The 24009-nt window shown below is 36.3% G+C and overlaps 1 protein-coding gene across 1 annotated transcript; it reads left to right on the top strand.

The window, feature by feature from the left end:
- Positions 1-4889: 4889 nt before the first annotated feature.
- LOC149415967 (uncharacterized) lies at positions 4890-10367 on the top strand. Its single transcript, XM_089641829.1, has 5 exons — positions 4890-4919; positions 5299-5473; positions 6284-6442; positions 6736-7029; positions 10330-10367. Exons 2-5 carry the CDS (start codon positions 5335-5337, stop codon positions 10365-10367), a joined length of 630 nt encoding a protein of 209 aa, XP_089497955.1. The 5' UTR covers positions 4890-4919; positions 5299-5334.
- Positions 10368-24009: the final 13642 nt, after the last annotated feature.

Genomic DNA, 24009 nt, shown 5'->3' with positions numbered 1-24009 from the left:
GACGGCTCTTCTTCCTCACCGCACCAAATCAATGCGGGGGTGCCACAAGGATGTGCTGTCTCCGACGCTGTTTTTATTGCACATCAACGATCTCGTTGAATGTGCACCAATTCACTGCTACGCTGATGACAGCACCGTTCACGAGGGTTATCTTTTTGACAGGCCCCCTTCCACCTATGATGTCCGAACAGCTCGGGAAGTTTAGAAGCGAAAAATTGACCACCACCTAGAGATGGTTCGTGCCTGGGGTAAGGCCAACTTGGTCAGTTTCAACGTCTCAAAAACCCAAGCGTGTCTGATTTCGGCAAAGAGGGAGATCAATGACTGTCTGGTGCAATTTGATGGGAGCACTCTCCCCAATAAAGACTCCATTGAAATGCTTGGAGTTACTATATCAGACCAGCTCAAGTATCGGGGATCCATAGAAGCCCGAGTAAATCAGGCCTCCAAAAAGTTGGGCGTCTTGTACAGGGCTAGGAGATTCTTCAACAGTGACCAGCTGCTGACCCTGTACAAGTCTCAAGTCCGCCCAACTATTGAATTTGGGAGCCATCTTTGGGCTGGTGCCCCAAAATACTTGATAAACCTGCTTGAGTCTGTGCAAAGGAGAGCGATCCGTCTGATTGACAATCCGTTGTTAACAGACCGATTGCCTTCTCTAATGCATAGACGCAATGTAGGCATGCTGTGTCTGTTCTACAGGTATTTCAATGGAGCCTGCTCCAAGGAGCTAGCAGCATTGATTCCTGATGCACCGGTGCACGTGCGCGAAACTCGACGGACACGAACTGAACACCTGTTCACGGTTGACGTTGGCTTCATGAGAACGGGCCGTTTTTACGACTCGTTTTTATGTAAGTCGGCTCGTATGTGGAACGAGCTACCGGCATCTGTTTTTCCTCCCTCCTATAATCCGAGCCTCTTCAAGGCCCGCATTAACAAATCCCTTCCTACAGCCCCTACCTTACTCCGCCTCACAACGCCGCCCAACCGGGTGGTGACATAGTTCCCCTGTCTGTGCACTGCACAGGCAGGGACACTCTTGTGAGGTGTCACATAAAAATAAAAAATAAAAAAAATAGTTATATAAATTTGATCGTACACAATACGCTCAAAGAGTTTACTAAGTACTGTGAGTATTGAGATTGGGCGATAGTTTGCAATGTTACTTTTTGAACCAGTTTTATGGATGGGGATTATAATGGCTTCTTTGAATTTTGTAGGAAATATTCATTTTTTTAAAGACATGTTAATTAAGTTAGTTAAAGGAAATGCAAGATTTTTGGCACATTTTGAGATAAAATATGGCGAGATACCATCACTGCCCGCACCCTTTGTAACATCCAATTCATTCAAGTATTTATTGACCAATGAGTTGTTTATTTGTATGTCCCCGATCGGGTTATCAATATTAACGCAGGTAGAATTATCTATATTACTGGGATCATCCGTGCCCTCATCGCTTACGTAAGTAGATTGGAAGTTTTTACAGAACAGTTGGCACACTTGATGAGCACCGGTGCCTGACTCGTCTTTTAGGTTCATGATTTGTGGTATGCCATTTGTCCTATTTTTGTTCTTAGCGTAATTCCAGAGATTTTTATTGTTCGTTGGAATACTAGACTCAACTGAATTTATATATTGGGTGTAACAATGTTTCTGTAAGTGTTTTTGTTGTATTCGTTTGATAGAAAACTCTATGTAATCTACTGGATTATTATTTGATTTCCATTTTTTGTGTAGTCTTTGTTTCTCATTTATGATTTTGATTAGGGGAGGTGAGTACCAGTTGGGAAAATTTTTCTTTTTGATGAAACGTTTAGGGACAAACTGGTTAATGGTGTTATTTAAAATGTCATAAAAAGTATAAATTGCTTCGTCAACGTCAGCATTATCGTAAGTGAAAGACCAGTCCGTTTTAGACGGGTGTTGGTTTATTAAATCATAATCAGCTTTATCATACCGATAAATTTCTTTTGGAGGAGCATTGATAGTTGGAAGTGTGTCTAATTGTAGTATGATTTTGAGCGATGGATGGTGTAAATCCTCTTTGACAAGAGGGTTGTATGCTTGAGATACAAGGCATTCCTCATTACAGATAACTAAATCTAGTATACGTTTATTGGCATTTTTGATGGAATTGTATTGGTTCAGTTCAGAGTAATGGATTGTGTCAGTAAGTAAGGAAGTAATTGAATTTAAATTTTCAGGTGTTAAGTGTGAATTTCTATCTTTTGGTTTCCATGTTATGGTGGGCATATTAAAGTCTCCAATTACGAGAATAATATCATCTGGGTTTTGATCTTTGACGTTAGCAAGCAAACAAAGGAATGAACTGAGAGCATTTTCATATCCATGTCCCTGTGGTAAGTATAGACAAGAAACATGGATGGTACGTTTTGAAGTATAGTTAGACGGGGGAATGGTTACCCAGATGCATTCAGCATTACAGACCAAGTCTTCGCGAGGGTATGCGTTAAGATTGTTATGAGTTATGATCATGACTCCACCGCCTCGACGAGAATCTGATTGGGTACTAATGCTATTAATTGTAATGTTATTATTTGTCCTATCCCGTCTAAAAATACTGTAAAATTCAGTTGGTGCCAGTTCCGGATCTAAAATAGAATCAATAAGCCAAGACTCAGATATACCGAAAATGAAGCAATCGTCATTCAAAAGAATATTATTTTGAAAAATCTCAGTTTTAGTTCGTAATCCTCTACAGTTTTGGTATATAATATTTAACATTGTAATTTAGTAGAGTAATAGTTGGGTACAATTTGGTTATAATATATGAGTATAACTGAAGAGTAGTGTATTATGAATGACATGTACGATATTAAATTGATAGAATAATGTACAAAAGTGAGCATCAAGTACAGGAGGAGGGGGGATAGCGAGATAAAGATGGGTAAGGAGAGTGTAGGAGTGTATCTTCTATATTGGGTAGTATATACATTCCTTATTTTAAATATACAAAAATATATATAATTCTCATTCGCAGCCTACCCCATTCATTATCCTAAAATATTATTTAAAAAAAAAATGTTTAAATTGTCGAAATATTCCATCACAATATGAAAAATGTATATGACATAGTCCTGTCCTGCAAAAACGAGCTTTAAGTATCCTTCTTTACTTCTCATTTTCTCAGGACAGCGCAAGTTAGGTAGAATCTTGTTCCAAGATGAACAATCAATCTGTCTCAAAAATAATTTAAGATTACTTGAAATTTGAAATCAATAAAGAATTATATTTGAAATCAATTATAGGGAAGGATTATGATAGAGAATTTGAACAATTGATCAAATTTCAAGGTTCATTTTAAGGTTCTGTGAAAGTCTTATACAAATTCTGTTTTTATATATTTATGGGCTAGTAGCTTGACAAAACTGAAATAGTAACAGAAATTGAAAAAATCTAGCACAGAACATGAAAATTAACTTTCAAATTTGAAGAGTTATGAAAATTCTCCGAAACAACCCGTTTTTAAATTACTTAATATGATATATGAAGATGAGCTTTTTACGACAGCATCGAATTTTGACATTTCTCTGCTTTACAGGAAAATGAAACACTCAGTATTTTTTATTTCGTTTAAGGGTTTAATTTATACATATATATAAGGATATTAAATTAAAGATAATTATTGGACATGTATTCTCTATCAGAAAAAAGAATTTCCTAGTCCTGATAAGAAGGGCGCCACGATTCTTTCTTTTTTTACACAAAATATAATTTTATTAATGCATTTTTTTTGTTAGAAAAAGATTAATTTATTTATTTATTTTTCATGTTCTCCGTAAAACGGTTATTCACAAATACATTATGGAGAAGATTACAAATTAGGCAAAAAGTATAGCAAAACACATAAAAAGGTCAGTTTCACTACTTTGTGACATACGTCAAAAGATAATTGTTAAACTGCCTGTAGGTTACGTTAAAAATTTCGATGGTCAATGCAGACTCGTTGAGCAGTTCAGTCGCTCTGTTGACTGGGGCGTTCTGATAGGCAGAAGTCCTCGCTTTTGGAGCATAACAAAGGGTATGGGACCTTCCACGAGTATACTTGTCTGGGACATATAAGTTAATCTCTTTCAAAATAGGTGGATTATGTATAGTTCCAGAGATTATCTTAAAAAAATGTTTTCCTAAAAATATTTTTCGGAGGGCTTCTAATGTATTAAGATCGAGCATTCCTGCTAAGAATAAGGATGGATACAGGAAAGGGTAGTACATATATTCCCTCATATATAGGTAACGCATGAATCTTTTTTGTACTTTTTCTATTTCGAGAATATGGTTTTGCTCAGAAGGGGCCCAAATAATGGAGCTATATTCCAAGATACTGCGAACAAGTGCTTCATACGTTCTTCGGATTGCGATTCCGTTGGTAAATGATCTTGAATTACGAAGAACAAATCCAAGCATTTTGTTGGCACGGGAGACAATATCAGATATATGGGATTTGAAAGAGAGATTTGCTTAAAAAAATACGCCAAGGTCTTGAATCTCATTTTTACGTGTTAATTCATGTTTATTAATGTGGTAGGGGAACAGGAATGTATCTTTGGACCTTGTAAATGTAACGACACTGCATTTTTGAATACTGAAGGGTAAGTTGTTCAGTTCCGACCATTTGACAAGAGAATCAAGATCGTTCTGCAGAAGAATGGAATCGATGTAACTTTATCGTACTATTATCGTACCCAGAAAAATTAAAGTAGAAATTATCTGGTTCTTCAAAGGCTAGGTTCATGAAAATTTAATTATTGTCTATGACTTCATTCTTGTCTATGCTTAACCTGTTTATTTTTTGACAAGTGCTCTCTTCTCCGACAATTTTTCTTCCTGTTTCTACAGTCTGTTTATCCCGCCCTGTTAAACTTATTATACCATGCATTTGAGGGTTATTGGTAAGAAATAATACTAAAATTCATTGCTATTTATTTTGGTAGCGGCCGTTCTTAGTTCAGTTAGTGAATCATTAGGCGTTTTGTTACAGCAGAATGTTTTATACTGTAAATTCTGCATCAATGTATTATAAGATAAGTATTTCAAATGCATTTATTAAAATGATAAAAAATACACGGATTGAAGTTGTATACTTACAGATGGATTACAACGGAATGGCGGTAGACATAGACGGTAAATAAATAAAGAGTTTTCCCAAGATAAACGACGTTTCTCTCAACCTTTGTTATAACTTCAAGGTTTTTTAATGTGTATTTTTGCTACGACTTGAGAAGCCAAATTTTAAAAACTGAATTCCGTTACAACTTTGCTCTGTTTCAGGGTTAAACTAATTACCGAACCGTACCAAAGCAGACCATGGATCTACTGAAGCCAAATACTATATCCATCAAGACGGAACCAGGGCTCCAGGAAGAAGGTGGAGGTGAAATTGCATTTTCCGATTTAGATTTCGACCTCCCAGCTGTAACGACGGAATTCTTGCAATATGCGGAGGGTAGTTGCATTGTATACGTGTAAAATATAGAACTTTATATACGGATGTCCGGAATCCATGTCTGTTTTGAAATGTCGTGCAAACAGGACACATACTTGTTTCATCCTCTCTTATAATTTAAAAGGTGTATTGGGTATTTACCCTAAAATGCGCCCTTTCTGGAAACTACCAAAATACAGCACTATTTTAACATGGTTTTACTATTCACATTAAGTTGTCGGTTCCTCTATTTTGCCCTAATTTTATTGGAACATGATGTAAATAACACATATTTTTTAAACGTTAAAAATTCATAAATATTGATTTAGAAAACACTATCCGATTGACTTACAACTCCCTACTTAAGGTGCTCCAGAGCAAGGTTTTTCTTTCTTGTTGAATCTGTCCCTCAAGTGGACGTCTGTGGTAATTTTTATCTGATATTGACCCTTAAAACTTTCATCCAAATTCCAGCTTTTATGGTTTCTTTATTCGCTAAAAAATACTTTAAAGTTTTTTTAATTAAAAAATGTTTCGTTTTACATCAATGGTATGAAGATACATGGCTGGCCATATGTGGACGCAATTGGAGCAGTTCGCTTCGGGCGTCGAATACTCAACTTAACACATCGCCCTTGATATTATTTTTTTATAAATACCGTGCTACAAAAAACCAAAAATCATAATTTTATTGATAACATTGATATCCACCCTTGGTGTATACTAATTAAGACTGTAAGGGCAGCCAAAATTAAACTCGCGCCTGACGCCGTTTGGTTCAGGCCTGGCCATTCAAAGATACATTCTATTTATTCTCCTTTTTTATTCCAGGAAGCATTAATGTGGAAACAGTTACCATTAATGCGGATCTTGGATCCCCACAAGATGAAGCGGGGCTTACTTATATGAAAATAGACATAGACCTGCCGGATGTTAAAGAGGAATGCTTGGAACGCTTGGAACGTATTGGAAGCATTACCAAGGAAGCAGGTAAAACTTGAAAAATTGGTCATTTCCTATTTTTTTTTAACGTTTCTACGAACTTACTTCGCTTATTTACTCTAAGTTTAACTGAATCATTATCATCCATGTTATTTTTAAAATTCGCTTGGAATGCTTGGAATGCTTGGAACGTATTGGAAGCATTACCAAGGAAGCAGGTAAAACTTGAAAAATTGGTCATTTCCTATTTTTTTTAACGTTTCTACGAACTTACTTCGCTTATTTACTCTAAGTTTAACTGAATCATTATCATCCATGTTATTTTTAAAATTTGTTGACAGATCTTCGGACGCATTTTGTGGAAAAAGGATTCACTCCTCTAAACCACAATTACTCCCTCTCTCCTAAGACAAATTTTGCCATGAGTTTTCAAAAGCGAAATTCAAACGTACACATGCAGATTCACAGTGGAGAAAAACCTTTTTCATGTTTCCTGTGCAGCTATGCGTGTTATCGAAAGTATCAACTAAAGATCCACATGCTCACTCACAGTGGAGAAAAACCTTTTTCATGTTCCGGGTGCAACTATGCATGTTATCGAAAATACGACCTAACGAGCCACATGCTGACTCACAGTGGAGAAAAACCTTTTTCATGTTCCCTGTGCAACTATGCGTGTTATCGAAAGGGTCATCTAAAGATCCACATGCTCACTCACAGTGGAGAAAAACCTTTTTCATGTTCCGGGTGCAACTATGAATGTTATCGAAAATACGACCTAACGAGCCACATGCTGACTCACAGTGGAGAAAAACCTTTTTCATGTTCCCTGTGCAACTATGCGTGTTATCGAAAGGGTCATCTAAAGATCCACATGCTCACTCACAGTGGAGAAAAACCTTTTTCATGTTCCGGGTGCAACTATGCATGTTATCGAAAAAGCGACCTAACGAGCCACATGCTGACTCACAGTGAAGAAAAACCTTTTTCATGTTCCCTGTGCAACTATGCGTGCTATCGAAAGGGTCGTCTAAAGATCCACATGCTCACTCACAGTGGAGAAAAACCTTTTTCATGTTTGGTGTGCAACTATGCGTGTTATGGAAAGGATCAACTAAAGATCCACATGCTCACTCACAGTGGAGAAAAACCTTTTTCATGTTCCGTTTGCAACTATGCATGTTATCGAAAGAGCGACCTAACGAGCCACATGCTGACTCACAGTGAGGAAAAACCTTTTTCATGTTTCGTGTGCAAATATGCGTGCTGTCGAAAGGGTCAGCTGAAGAGGCACATGCTGACACACAGTGGAGAAAAACCTTTTTCATGTTCCGGGTGCAACTATGCATGTTATCAAAAGAGCGACCTAACGAGACACATGCTGACTCACAGTGGAGAAAAACCTTTTTCATGTCCCGTGTGCAACTATGCATTTCGTCTAAAGGGTCAGCTGAAGAGGCACATGCTGACTCACAGTGGAGAAAAAGCATTTTCATGTTCGGAGTGGGACTATGCAAGTAATCAACACGGTAACCTGAAGACACACATGCAGACTCACAGTTAAGAAAAAGCACTTTCATGTTCGGAGTGTGACTACGCATGTAATCAACAGGATAAACTAAATAGACACATGCTGATTAACAGTGGAGAAAAACCTTTTTCATGTTCCGTGTGCAACTATGCATGTTATCAAAAGTACGACCTAACGAGCCACAAGTTGACTTACAGTGAAGAAAAACCATTTTCATATTCCGTGTGCAACTATGCGTGTCGTCAAAACGGTCAGATGAAGAGGCACGTGCTGACTCACAGTGGAGAAAAAGTACTTTCATGTTTGGAGTGTGACTATGCATGTCATCAACAGGATGAACTAAAGAAACACATGCTGATTCACATTGGAGAAAAACATAAAGGACATTTGTTGGAACACATGCTGACTCACAGGGAAGAAAAACATTTTTCATGTTCCCTGTGCAACTATGCGTGCTATCGAAAGGGTCAACTAAAGATCCAGGTGCTCACTCACAGTGGAGAAATACCTTTTTCATGTTCTGTGTGCAACTATGCATGTTATCGAAAGAGCGACCTAACGGGCCACATGCTGACTCACTGTGGAGAAAAACCTTTTTCGTGTTCCGTGTGCAACTATGCGTATCGTCAAAAGGGTCAGCTGAAGAGGCACTTGCAGACTCACAGTGGAGAAAAATATTTTTCATGTTCCCTGTGCAACTATGCGTGTATTCGAAAGGGCCAACTTAAGATCCACATGCTGACTCATAGTGGAGAAATCCTTTTTCATGTTCCGTGTGCACCTATGCATGTTATCGAAAGGGTCGATTGAAGAGCCATATGAAAACCAAAAATCAAATACCTCTTCGATGTTACGTGTTTAAAAATACATGTTATCTGAAGTGCCACATGCTGACTCACAGTGGAGGAAAACATTTTTCATGTTCAAAAAGCCCATCTAAAGGCCCACTTGCTGACTCACAGTGGCGAAAAACCTGTTTTATGTTCCATAAGTCCACATGTTAATGTTTTAAAAGGCAATCTGAAGCGCAAGTTGATTCACTGCGGAGAAAAACTTTTTCTTGTTCCTTGTTCGTCTATGGATGTTCTCAAAAAGCACATCAAAAAGCCACACGCTGACTCACAGTGGCGACACACCTTTTTAATTTTCCAAGTGCACATATTTAGTTTCTAGGAAAGGCTTATCTTACCCCTATGTACGATATAACGGGTTTTCCAATATGTGTTGATATTTTATTGTTGGTAAGTTCCAATGACTCCACCGGACCATAAACCGCACCAAACAGTCACACGTTGAGGATAGAGATAGAGAGGCTTTTTTAAAATAACTCTTTAGTTTTCCGAGCCCCAGATGCGACAATTTTGCTTGTTGACGAAACCAGCGAGGTGGAATCGGGCCTCATAACTCAAGATGACACCCACTTATTCAGACTGCTGCGAGGCTATTTTGATAACTTAACCATTTTGGAGCGCGTGAGTCTCTATGTTCCAGATAACTATCTTAGACAACGTCATCATAGATTATTCTATATTCCTGCCTGCAGAACTAACCTGCCAATGGTTCTCCCGGTAGGGAGGAGTATATTGCTCCTGAACCAAATCTCCTCCGAGATTGATATATTTGGCGTCAGTGAGGAGAGATTCAGAAGGGAAATTCTTCTGTTTCTTGAAAGAGTCTCTCCACATTGACGAGATCTTTCACCCCTCCCTGAATTTTTTTTGGAATTTCCACATTTCTTCTTTTATGTATAAATACTTGAAAACAATCTTTTGTAAAAAAATTATGTAACCTAATTTCGTATATGCATTAAACCCTTATTTGTAATTGTGTAAGAAATTAATAAATGAATATTATTATAAAGAGTAAATAATGATTTTTCGATGGAATTCCAGATCATTTTCACGCATTTCAAGGACCCGTTGTTGAAGCGTGTATCATTCCATTTTTATTAATGGCGTAGTTTCTACTTGTCAAATGTTAAAAGATGACAGCTTCAAAAGTAACATCTACTGAAATAGCGGGCTATTCAAAATATCACCTCTTATTGGAAATATTTGACATTTGATGGATCACATGCTGACCCACAGAGGAGGAAAACATTTTTTCTTGTTCTGAGTGCAACTTTACAAGTTATCAACAGTGTACCTTGAAGAGAAACTTGCTTACTTACAGGTAGGAAAAAACTTTTTCGTTTTCTGGCTGCAATTATTCATGTTTTCAAAAGAGAGATTTGAAAAAACACCTGCACACTAAGGGCGAGTTGTTTCGGAAAAGCTGAACAATTATTCAGATTCCCGAGTTCTATTCAAATGTAAAAAAATCTTCACGTCGATTTTATTCAAATACAAATTGGGTTGTTTCAACTCCGAAAAAGCTTCCGTTATATTTGAATAATCCGTTCCAGTGTTCCCCGCCGAATCGGGCAATTATTGCAGAGAATAATTTTTTTGCGAGACAGGAATTATTTTTACGCTGGCAACACCTCGTATTTTTATCAATCTGTCAAAACTTTTTCCCGCCGTCGCGTTGTTGGACTGCCTGTATTTTGTGATTGTTTATTGTCTCAATTGTTGAAAAATTAAAATGGATCCAAACTTACTGTAAGTATTGTAAATTATACCCTTTTTCCATAATAAATATGAACTTTATGAATAAATAATACACATGTTTGTAACCGTATAGGTACGTGAGTAAGCATTTTGTTTTCCTAAATCCCAATGTAAAGCTTGATAATATTATGTAGAGTTTCGTCTTCTAAACAACATAAACGATCATAATGAAAACATTTGCGATACCTCTATATAATTATCGCTTGTAATATTACCCGGTGTTTCTGTGGAATGAGACAGGTGGAACTCTCTAAAAGCATCGCGTTTTATCCCTTCTGGATTGTTCCGCCATAGAATGAATTATGGCGGCAAATTTTTTGTTTATTTTTATATATTATGTTGCATTCCGCCACACTTTAATAATGTGTTACCGAGGAATATTATAAATAACGTTCAAAAAAGTATCCGTAAGAAACGTGAAGATGGATTTGTGTATTTTGACCTATTAAATATAATATTTCAAGTGCATATTTAATTTTATATCAGCAATTCCTTGTACGATCTTGTTACTTATAAATATGAAATGTGTTTTCAGGAAACAATGCAATGTTGGTGAGGAAGTATAGCCATATTCTCAACAATAAAAAGACCGACGCAGTCATCTTCAAACAACGAGAGGCAACATGGCTTAATCTTGTATCCGATTTCAATGGCGATTGATTCTGTCAAACAGCTCCGAGCTCGGTTTGAAAATATGAAGCGTCGGGCAAGGCAGGTTGGAATATATTTCTTAATTGGTATTAATCTTAACGCCATAATGCTGTTAAATGAACTGTTATATTTAGTAATTGGTTGCCCTGATGCTTTGTTTAATTCATGCAGGTATATATGTTTATTAATTGACTTTTAATAATGCTTCAAGGACGGTAGCAGAGAAATTCAGGAGAGGACTGGCGGTGGACACAAATTTTATGCGGAGCATAGTGGCTACTTCGATTGACGGACTCCCTAGCGTGTTTGACGATGACATCAGCACTTTGGTGCTGCAGGAGCTAGCTGGTGGTGGAAGAAGGTGGGAGTTTGGTTAGCGCCACAGCTGAGGTTTATTATGGTGTTGACGGCAGTTTACTAACTACTTGTAAGAACTTACAATGTTTCCTAGTTTTATATCAGTTCTTCATTTAAGATAATCTGGTTAATTAATGCATTTTCACATTTTTTTAAGCTTCCAACTCCTACCCCTTTGACAGCAGCGCCCCAGAACCAACGATCGAAAAACCTATTTCCTCTCCTTTTAAATGTAAGCGAATTTGTCGAATGATTTTATATAAGATGTTAGTAGAGTGTAGTGTAAAGCAATTATTTTACATTATCGTTGCTTTATTTAAGAAATTAATCTGATTAATTAATGTATTCTTATTATACATTAATTAATGTGTTGTTAATGCATCCAAATCCAACCGTTTTGATAGCAGCGCCCCAGAAACCTCAATCCTAAAAGTAATTTCATCTCCTTTAAATGTAAACGAATTTGTTGACTGACTTAATACAAGTTTTCAAACAAACTATTAGTAGATTTTAGTACAAAATATTTGTATTTCACTATCGTTGCTTTATTTAACCGGTCAGCAACGTAAGCAGATATACACGATAAAATAACGATAGCAGTCAAGTACAATAAGCGTGTTTACACGTCAACGCGTGTGTTTCCACAAAAATCGTCATAACTCCGTTATTCTTCTAGTGACATCCCTAAAACAAAAAGTAGAATATTCGTATTGAATGAAGCTTCACATCTCTATTCAAAGTTATCCATAGAAACCCGTAAAAAGACCTACTCAGTGGAAGCAAATTTTACCCGCCAAATCGTAAAACGACGCCAAGAAAGCCGTTTGACGTGCCGACCCGCCTCGCAAGTTTAATTATTTTTTTAAAAATATATTTTGTATGAAATGGTCAAAAAGTGAAGTGACAGAATTGTTTATTGTACATTTCTACGATGAAATAAGTGATTTTTTTTTACATTATCCGTGATTTTAGTATCGTTTTTACATAAAACATTACAGGTGAGTCATTTTTACAATTTTTTCATGTTTCCATTCTAAATTTAAATATTTACAAATGTTAATATTTATTTATGATACAACAATTTGAAAGCCTATTTTGTAACCTTTCTAAAACAGTTTTTACTATTCGGCTCCGTTCAGTAATGTTTCATTTATAGAGCTTTGATTGTGAGGCGGTAATAACACAACGTTTTCGTGAAATTGACATTTCGGTAAAGACATATTAGCTTCAAGTTCGCGAAAAGTCGGAGGGGTTAAGATAATAATCTGATAAGTTAATGTGTTCTCATGTTGTTGAAGCATCCAAATCCAACCCTTTGACAGAAGCGCCCCCTTTTATACATACCGATTTCCGGTTTAAAAAAAAAGGATTATTGAGACAAGAACGAGTAATATCGGAGTCATGCTAAAACTAAACTGAGATGAAAGCAGTTTATTCCCCTCTGTTCACTATCTACTGGGTGAATTCTTTAATGTACTCAAATTCATTTTAATAATTTTTCTCTTTTTTATGTACACAATTCTTATGAAGTATTTTCTGTCTTCACAATTACCTACATTATATTACATGATAATACTAACAAATGTACATTGTGTACTTACGACGGGGTACTCCAGTAAGACCGCATTTTTCTTTTCTTTCCTTTTAAAATTGTAAATAAAAAAAAATGCATTTTATGCAATATTATGCACGGCATGTCCAGGTTTTTATATTATGCATATTTTTAATGCTGTGTGACCTTTACTTTATGGGCCGTATAATCTTTTGTGTTCTTTCTAATGTTTTTCAATTATTGTCAATTATTGTTAGAACAAGATGAATGAATGCGTTCGCACACAATTAACTAGTCCATTAAATTATGTTCTTAAATGTTTCTTTCCCATTGTATAAGTATGTATTTTTGCTGTAAATTATTATTTCTTCCGAGAGAGTATTCTGTTATAATTTTACTTTTTTCAGGGCATTAATAAAAAATAAATAACCACAATCGCTAATCAAGTCGCTACAGCGACCTTGATGTGATTTACTATGTAATACATTTCTAGAATGATCTATGTTATTACTAACTATATATGGAGATAATATACAGTACCATAGTTACCTGGTAGATAAGTATGGTACTGTAGACGGTATGGTACGGTACACTTAAGATTAATACTTAATTAACATTAACTAATTGTTAATACAGGATTTAGGACAAAATTGGAAAATACCATAAATATTATTTTAAACCTTTATTTTCTTATTTTTAACTGAATTTTTATAAACAAATTATTATAATCAATAAATATTAGTCTGAAACACCCATACATACCCGCAACCTTCCGATTTATTCATCTTTTTTCTAATTGTCCATTTATCTTTTTTTTTCAATTTCTACAGTGTAGGTAGGTGCCTTACTTATTTTCTCTTTTATTTTAATTTGTTATATTATTTTGATATATTTTGTTCCTCACTTATGTAAAATACAAATAAAAGAATATACTACATCTTGGTACTCTATTTATTTTATGAAATTAGGTAGGAGTATGCAGTTACACTTAAGTTATTCACATTCAATAACGATCCAATGCATATTACATAATATATGTATATGTGAGATAGTTGTTCAAAACATTTCTAATAGTATGTATTCTCTATTATTAAACAAAGTAATTTACTAAGTTTATAAACATTAAAGTATAAAATAAATAGAAGATTTATCATTACATTAATTATTTTGTACATGTTAACTATCTATCTCTGAATATATGTAAATGGTCGTTTGTTGAAAATCTCTGAAAGTTCTTCATTGATTGCTTTGAAATTTAGACACAATGTTGCTTTCAAATATGCGTGTGTTTTTATATACCTACATAATTTAGATGACACCTGTTACAGGTAAAACAGACTGAGCCACAGCAACACGTGGCGGGGTACAGCTATTTTTGAATAAAGACATTATTGTTTTGAAATTCAAAAGACTTTTATTGTCTTCGCTCATGTACCAAGAGATTGTACACATGTGTTCGAGTCTCCAGGCGGAAGATGTTGCAGAAAGTGTTGCCCCATGGGTTGGTAAAGAATCAATATAAACCGAGTTCTGCACAGAGAAGTAAAGTAAGAAAACAGTTTATAAGGCGGTCTACTGTGGAACCACTCTTGCAATGCAGGGTTTTACAGCACTCGGCTTATGTTGCTTCCTTACCGACACGTGGGACGACAGGCTTAATGGTACAGAAGGAGGTAAGATAGGGCTTTTTGTGCTGGGTAGTATTTTACTATTTATTAGTCCATCAATCTGGCAAAATATGAGTTAATGCGGGTTTGACGAACGTGGTCATCTCCCCTGTTAAAGATTAGTGCTTGCACCAGTACATCGTTAACCTCGTCTAAGGGGTCTATGAATATAGGTGGTTGATCTTGTTACAATGATTCCTTGTACCTACCTGCATTTTAATTTATGAAGAAAGGACTGGAAGCCGTCTTTTAACAACTCCAAAAGTTATTTCAACAACATTTCTGGTCCTGATCTGACTTTCTTTATTTAAATGTTGTTCTCGAGAAACGGAATTCCTTAAGGGTGTTAGTAAATATGGCTTTATTCCATAACCACCATCTCCAACAATCACTTCATCTCCAAACTCACCGCATTCCAACCTTACTTTGATGCTGCTACTATTAAAAAGATTGGTATCTCCAGGCCACCTGGCTACTATGTTGGTCATAATTTGTAATATATTGGTCGACAAAAGAAACAAACTTGTAGTTTTTCGATATTTTTACCAGTTTTTTCGTCATTTTAAATCACGGAAACCAACGATATAAAAACGAATTTTACGTAGAAAAGGTATCTAAACTTCTTCCCACAAAACCTAAATTCATAAAGTTTAATCGTTGGGTTTTCTTTGCGTTATTTGCCAAAATAGTGAGGGTCGTTATCACCAGTAATTGGCATATCGTAGTACATACGATATGTCAATCTTTATCAAAATGGCGGATCGCGTTAACCGGCCGATTTCGGGTATCACATTTTCATGAATATTTCGTTGAATTTTCTCTTGACGGACGATGAAACAACCCAATTTATGGAAAATTGAGTGGATTGACGTTGTGATGACTTTCTCACGCGTCATTTTTTCCGAAACAACTCGCCCTTGGTGTTGTTGCCGAAATAAACATTCATTTACGTATTATAATACCTGTGCTAAGTCAATTCATATTACAAATATTTTACGGTACCTCACATGCGGATTTTAGTCCAGTGGTGAGAACGTCCGCTAAACCTGCACCGAGATTGGAAGAACCCCAGTTAGAATCCCAACGATTCCAAGAAAAAAAATACGATTAAAATTTAAGTATTTTTTTTACGCCGTTCTAAATAAATACACAAAATCCTAGTCCTGATACTTCCTGAAATATTTTACCCAAATACAAAAGCGGCTTTTATCCCAATGGTGATAGCGCCCGCCATTACTTTGTAGAGTTTCGGAGAACCTCAGTTCAAATCCTACTGGCATTAAATAAAAATAAATATTTTATTTTTAATTTTGTTTGCACATTTTGGCGATGGAAAAACATTAAATAACCAAAATGTCTAAATCTCGCAGAATGGTTTGCAGTGTGAAGAAAACACCATCATCACCTCTATCGACTGAATCTGGCCCCATGGACTCACCGTCGGCAACGCACCAGTCAATAATAAACAGACTCCCTTATCAACATCTGTGAGTCGAAACTCGAAACAATGCGCACTGAAAGTAAACACGCAGTTGACGCCATTCATCACAAATTAGACGCGCTGTCAAATGAGTGGAAGGACCGGTACACCAAAATTATGGGATGTGTAACTGTTCTCCAGGAAGAAAATGCTAGCCAAAGACAGGAAATGGAATCAATCAGAGACGCTCAAGACGAAATGGAGCAGCGTAGCAGAATATGTAACCTAGACATTCATGGCATTCCCGAGTCAAAAGGTAAATTGAATGAGAATTTTTTAACACTACTGGAGAGAATGGGGTCCATCATTGACGTCCCGGTTCCGAGTGGCGCTGTGGTGGCGGTGCACCACGTCGCTCGCGGTCACTCGTCGCCCTCCAACCGGCCACGCAACATAGTCGTCCAGCTCACGACAAAGCGTCTCCGTGATGATGTCATCGCTGCGGTAGGGACTCACCGTAAATAAATGAACACCTGACAATATGTATGTAAATGAACACCTGACAATAAAATACTCTTTGCAAAAACACGTGCACCGGAAAATAAAACGGCTATTAATACGTATGGGTGCGGAATGACAGTACCTATCCTGTCGAAAAGGAATGATCTCTCTCGAGTGGTCACCATTCGTCGTTATAATATGTGACTTCTACAACACACTCGTTACTGCTGCTGTCCATGCCAACTCTCTCACACTATCCTGTACCCTTGTTTATTCGTCTGTTTCTTAGAAAATTATTTAATATTTTTGTTTACAGCGCAATACCTCCATAATCATATAGCATTATCATATCTCTTGCATATTCATTAACATCTCACAATGTTGACATATTTTACACAAAGTAATCTTTGTTTCATATACAATTTTGATGCTTCATACAACCTAATTAATGTACCGCTCTCGCGATTGTAGAATAAATCGACAGGCACACTTACACTAATAAAACTACATCATCTATATCCGTTTATTTCCAGAACTGCGGTGGTATGAAGACCAAAAATTAACATTTCATCGAATAACTATGGTGTTTTAGTTCTAGTTGAAACGTGGCTTGTAGCAAGTGTAAATACGGACGAATTCATAGATTCACGGTACACGGTGTTCCGACGAGATAGGGACCGTAAGTTTATTATAGCTAAGCGCACTTGAAGTGAAACAACAGAAAACTGCGCTATATAAATGCTATGTTATTATTATTATTTATAATAAGAAGTCACACCATGCCATGGTTCGTGTTGAGAGCAATAGGCAAAATACAATGGGTCGCTTATGCACTACATAAATGCACACCAGTTTTGCACAACACTATTACACGTACACAGGAGTGGTGTGGTTTAATCAACTAACGACAGAGATAAGGTTAGAACCGGAATATAATAAATTTAAAAATAAAATAAACTTCACTACCTTAAATAATATAGCGAATCAGAATGACGATGACATCTCACTATATAACTTTATATATTATTACATAAAAAAACATGTTTTTATGATTTTTTTTTTATTCTACTTACGTATGTACGTATGTTTAGTTTTTATTTTTTCCCTTTCCACACGAGTTTTTGACTCTTGTAAAGGAAAACATGTTCACTTTTGTTTGAAATATGTTTCTACTGTGTAAATTTAAATAAATAAATTAAAAAATTTAAAAAAAAGTTTTAAAAAAATAAAAATTAACATCAGAGAAACATTCTTTTATGGACCTCTTGTATTTGGTTAGTTCACAACTGAAAATTTCAACCTTGGATAAAACGCTATTGTAATATATTCTATTTTTTCACGAAACATACAATATTACTCACATACAGTTTCCCTTTCTCAAACCTACCTTACACACAACATATTATAGTTATAAGTTTGAAATATATATACAAATATAAATAATTATGCGAAACTCCAAATTATATATAGAAATAAATAAAAAAAAAAATATATATTTTGCATAGTCTGTTCAGGCAAGAATTCTGCTTAGAATTCGTTTTGCATTGATCAATCCTGAACAGGACACAAGTGCGTCTTGAACGTGCAAGTACATTGAATGGAATCTTATTTAGCAACTCTGTGCATTGAATATCATTGTTAACTATTTTATACAGGAAGAGTGCATCCTTATGAAGCCTCCGCACACTCACACCCGTATTCAGAATCGATCCTTCAAGGTTGCCTTACTCAAGTGTATTCCTTACTCAAGGGAAAGAATCGACCAACCTTACCTTTAACGCTTCAATTCAAAGTCCACACTTGGAACTTTCTTCATCAAGGTGTGTACCTTATGTCTACGCCGAAATAAAGTTGGGACGTCATCCGAAATTTGTGGATGTTGCGCTATAATTATCACAACACTCCCCGTTTTGTGACAAGTTGTACGTTTATCTATGCTATTCTCTATGGATTTACATGTCTACGCCGAGTTGCATATTATCAACCCGCTGTCAGACTCCATAAGTTCGTTGTTTCGTGTTTTGTGAGATTTTTAAAAAAATGACTTCTCGTATTGTGGTCACACCCAATGAGAAGAAATGTTTGGTTGATTTGATATGCAAATATCCAGCCATTTCTTCCATTGCCACAAATCACCAGCAGCTCGGAGACAAGAAAAATGCTTGGGACAAGGTGACGGATGAATTTAACTCGAACGCCGACAATCTAAAGGTATTTATCGTTTGTAATTATAATACCAACCAACCATCACGTCGTCTCATCCACATTCATATATCCATCATAATTTTCTGTTATTCCCACTCCGTAATAGTACCTATACTAGATTATAATACCGTATTGAATTCCTTTTTAGCGATCTCAAGCGCAGCTCAAGAAATGTTGGGACAACCTAAAAACAAAAAGGAAGTTGGAGCTTCGTGGAGAAAAGATGAGCAGGCTCAAGACGGGAGGGGGCAGACTGTCACCAAGTGCTTCCCAGGAGCATCATCCAATCGACAGCGTGCTGGACTTGGTGACAAATGTCGAAATGATTTTCAGCAACGACAGCGATCGCACTATTTGCGAATCGCCTGATGGTTAGTAGAAAGTTATGTGATATATAATGGCACAACCAAGTTGGTTTAATTTAGAATTCCGAGAGGAAATGTTAACAAAATATTGTATATGTTTCAGATACCGCTGTGCCCAGCACATCTTGCCTTGGACTGCCTTGGACTGGTCAGTCGACAGAATTGCCTATGTTTGGTAAGTCAGTTTTTGATAATGTAACTGATTATTTTGAATTTAACGAAAATGCATGTCTAGTAATTTTTATTTATATTGTTGCATTCATATTTAAAGCTAATAAATAATATAAGTTGATAACTAGCAAACAGGTCTGAAATTAGTTGCCTTTTGAAACTCAAAAATTATTAACACTAAATACATCAATAAGTTCACAGTGTTTGTTTGCGCGGTGATGTATTCTTAGAATTAGTGAATAAAAAGAGTAGTTAGTATTGAGGTTATTGTTATATTTTAAAGTGTCTGCTTTGAGTTTGTCTGGCAGGTACATTCATAGAAATTAATTCCAATAATTCAGGGCTTTTAATTAGAGATTTGATAATTTTGAATAAAAACTATATATAAGTTAGAAGTCTTCTATCTAGAAGTCTGGTTTGGGTGCGTAAGTTATTGTAATTTATAAATTCGATGGAAATATTTATTTTAAAATTGATGTACCGAAGGAATTTATTTTATACCTTTGTAAGGCATGAGAATGGACTTTGTAGTACGGTGACCATACTGTTGAATTGTATTCTAATTAACTTGGTACTAATGAGCAATATAGATGTTTTAAAGTTAACACATTTTTAAACTTTGCCCCCATTCTCAAAATAAAACCGAGCATTCTCATCCCATCGCTTGTAGTTTTATCGATGTGTAAGTTAAACTGCAGACTCTCGTGGAATAAGACACCGAGATCTCGAATCTGTTAAACTCGAAGAAGATTAGCGCCATTAATTGAATAAGAACCTTTGCAAAAACTAATAATCTGCTGTAGTCAGTAGGTATGTATGTAGTCAGTTTGATACGATGGATGCGTTTAAGGCATTTACCATATCATTGGTGTATTATATTAAATCTGACGTTCTGATCTTCCTTTAATAAATCCATGTTGAAGGGGTGAGATTACTCGTTTAAATTGAGATATTTTTTTATCTAATATAAAAAATAAACTAAGATAAACTTTTCTAGTACTAGGCTTTCGAAAAGTTTGGATAAAGAAGACATTACGCATATTGGCCTATAATTTGTTACTTCGCTCTTATTTCCTTTTTTGAAAATAGGTGTCAAATGACTGAACTTCCAAAGGACAGGAAACACACCTGATGATAGTGACTTCATAAATATCTTATGTATGGGATGTGACAATGAATGCATACAATTAACTAGGAATCTAGGTGGAACTTTATCGGGTCCTGCAGATTTACGGGAATCGAGACTCGTCAGCTTAGATATAACGTCATCTATAGTTACTGTACAGTCAGATATAACAAGGTTCTCAACCATGTTAGAACAAGAGTACTCACTGTCTACACTTTTACTAACATATACACCACCAAAAAACTCAGCAAACAGATTAAAAGTTTCCTGTAGATTTTGTGATAGTTTACAATCGAATGACACAATACTCGGTGTATAAGTTGATTTTCTTTTTGGGATTTAACATATTTCCAAAAGAATTTTAAGTCTTCTACGAGAGAGTCTTCGACAACACACATATGTTTATACATTATTAGTTGTCAAATTAAATCAAAGGTAATATTTGAGATACAAATATTATAAAAAGTATTTTCAATTTTCAGATATGACAAGAATACCGAGGGAGAGTCATACACCCCAGCTGCCAACACGTCGCATGATTCCCAAGAGAGGTGACTATGTTCATATTTTTATTTGCCACGATTCATTAGTAATTTTACAATAAAATAGGCTTAGACAAATTACGCCAGGTATCTTAGCTAATTATTTACTTAGTTTTTGCCGGGATAGCCGCTCGCATAACTGTGTCCTGTTTTTGGATTTTTTTTTAATCATAGACAACAGTACATCACATTGTTCTTCAGAAATTCGCAAATGATTGCAATAGCCTTCGGTATCTTCTAACGCCATCTCTCTCAATATAGTGTTAGAAGCATTCAATTCGTTTCTCCTTATAATCCATTTTCTAGCCCTCATAGGACATTTTTCACGCTTTTTCATATTCTGAAGTTCGTTCCGGAAAAGGTCCAAAATCATAGGGACGCACGCAGCGATAACTTCACTTGACGCCATCTTAACTAACTAACTAACTAACCATCACGCCGTTTCCCCGCAGGGGTAGGCAGAGAGGACGGACCGCCAAACAACTCGGTCTTGGCACACACTCCTTGCCTCATTCACATTCATACATCGTCTCATACATACTCTTCTATTATTCTGACTCTTGACATGGCCCGACTCAAGTATCTGATTCACTTGGTCCTGCCATGTCTTCCTCGGGCGTCCCTGACTTCTGCTACCATTCACATTTGCATCGTATATTCTCCTTACACTCCTTTCTTCGCTCATTCACTTGACGCCATCTTGATTAACAATATTGGTTCGAATTAAATTGAAACGTCTGAACGATATCTTGTTCAACTAAAATCGCCCTTTTCGCCAACAGAGAGGCTATATACAACGTCTTCCTGGAAAAGTTATACTTCTCAGGAGGCCTAAACCTATTATTTATATTGTTGACTAATCGGGTTTGTAATGTTGTCTTGTTTCAGACAGTGGGCAGGTGGTTCGGGACGAGGCAGAGATTCGTTGCCAGCGATCCAAAAATTTGATGAAAAATGATGAAGAATATCACCAAATTAGAATGGAGATTGCCAAGGAACAGAGACAGGCTGCCCGGGAACAGATGGAGAATGCTCGGCAGGCTGCCCGAGAACAGACGGAGATTGCCCGGGAGCAACTAAAAACAGCCCGTCTGCAAACCAGATTATTGGAAATTAGTGTTCAAAAAGCTGAAGCTGAACAAATAATAAAATAAATAAAAAAATGTTAATCTCCACTAGATATTTTATTTATTTTCCATTTTCATTTAACTAGTCATTACATCAGACATGGTGTCATTTCAAAATACATATTACAAAAATAAAACTTTTCACCAGTCGTTACATTAGATATGGTGTTATTTACCAGTTCCATTACACATCACAAAAATAAAACTTTTCACTAGTCTTTACATTAGTTATGGTGTCCTTTCACAGTTCATTAATTTTGGAAATCATTTCCACTATGAAAAATGTCTTTGTATAAATGAATCTCTAATCAATCTGCCTGATGCTGACTGCACCACCGAATTCACAGGTATATTTCTGCCCTCATGCCGCCCAAAATGCTGGTCGTTTGAAGTTATACACATGTTGTGCAAAATGGAACAAGCAACTATAATGTCAGTCGTATTGGACAGTTTATTTTCTAATTTTCTTCTCAAGCACGGAAATCTCCTTTTCCATACGCCAAATAGTCTCTCGACTACATTGCGAGTGGAAATTTGCGCTTTGTTATATTTTTCCTGAGCCTCATTAACCGGATTTAAAACTGGCGGGAAAAGGTAATTTGTCTGGCCATATCCACTGTCCCCGAGGAGAATTCCTGAAATTCTTTTCTGCTCAAAATTTAGGCAGCATGCGCTGTTTAGAAATATCCTGGAATCGTGGGTGGAACCAGGCCATCTGGCGACAATATCCAAAAATTCTAAACTGGGGCCAGAAACTGCTTGCACGTAGATGGAGAACCATCCTTTCCTATTGCGAAAAGATTCCCCTATTGCTCGGCTTGGGCTCTTGATGGCAATGTGAGAACAATCAATGCACCCGACTACTCCTGGAAATTGAGCTCTCGAGTAAAAGAGTTTCCGATTTTCAGCGTAGTCCTCAGGCCGTCGAGGAAAATGAATGAACTCCATTAATCGTCGCGCCAATCCCGAGGAAATCTTTTGCATCACTCTGCTGGAGGTTGGTTGGCTTAGATTATGAAGATCTCCCGCGATAATCTAGAGTAGTAAATAAAAAAAGGTTAACATTTTGTTTTCCTCTGTGCATTCTTTGTCGATTTCAAGTCAGTATAAAACTAATATTAATGAACTAGTTTCATCATAGTTGCGTATCGATAATTTAGGACATAGTGTTCTACGGCCTAAATTATCGATTCAATCAAGATTAGTAGAGCATAATTTTACAAAAGATATTTAGTAAAACGGCGTATTTACCTGATAATTACCGGTAGCGTAGAATCGCAGCGCAATAGCTACCTGAATAATAGGAGGTACCGGCAAGCCTCTGTTATTTACCAAAGCGTAATTGGGAAATAAGAGAGGAATTACTACATGCATCACAGTTCTCTTTTCCAGCCGATAACGTTCTTTAAATTGCCTGTCACTATAAAATTCCACAGGATTTTCGGAATCGCGTAAGTATCGCCGTACGCTGCCCATGTCATCACGTGTGTTGTATGGATCAAGGGCGAAGTCCAAAAACTCGTTATCCATTTCCATTTCCATGATTAAATCCATGTTCATTTTGTTAGTTTTACGTCTTCGACAGCAAAACCTGGAAACAAATCACCGAATTTGAAGGCAAAGGTACCCTCCCTACCAACCTTGAGTTTTGACAGTTCGAATTGGTTCAAAACCAAAGTATGCAAGAATGCGCTTGCGCCGTAACGTAGAGACCTTCGTAGTGACGTTTATGAATACAAATATTTTTGAAATCTTGAGAAAGGTAGCTTCCTTATAAAGTGACGTCACACC

This window comes from Hesperophylax consimilis, chromosome 17 (genome assembly GCF_061612785.1).
Source record: "Hesperophylax consimilis isolate HC1 chromosome 17, BYU_Hcon_1.0, whole genome shotgun sequence".
Taxonomy (NCBI): domain Eukaryota; kingdom Metazoa; phylum Arthropoda; class Insecta; order Trichoptera; family Limnephilidae; genus Hesperophylax; species Hesperophylax consimilis.
Note: the sequence above shows the minus strand (reverse complement) of the source record. Positions and strands in the feature narration are given on the sequence as shown.

Excerpts from the sequence above, each read along its gene's own strand:
- LOC149415967 (XM_089641829.1), top strand. The coding sequence starts at position 5,335 with ATGGATCTACTGAAGCCAAATACTATATCCATCAAGACGGAACCAGGG. Across the intron at positions 5,474-6,283 it reads ATTCTTGCAATATGCGGAGG|GAAGCATTAATGTGGAAACA; the intron begins GTAGTTGCATTG and ends TTTTTATTCCAG. Across the intron at positions 7,030-10,329 it reads GAGCCACATGCTGACTCACA|TGTTCCCCGCCGAATCGGGC; the intron begins GTGGAGAAAAAC and ends AATCCGTTCCAG.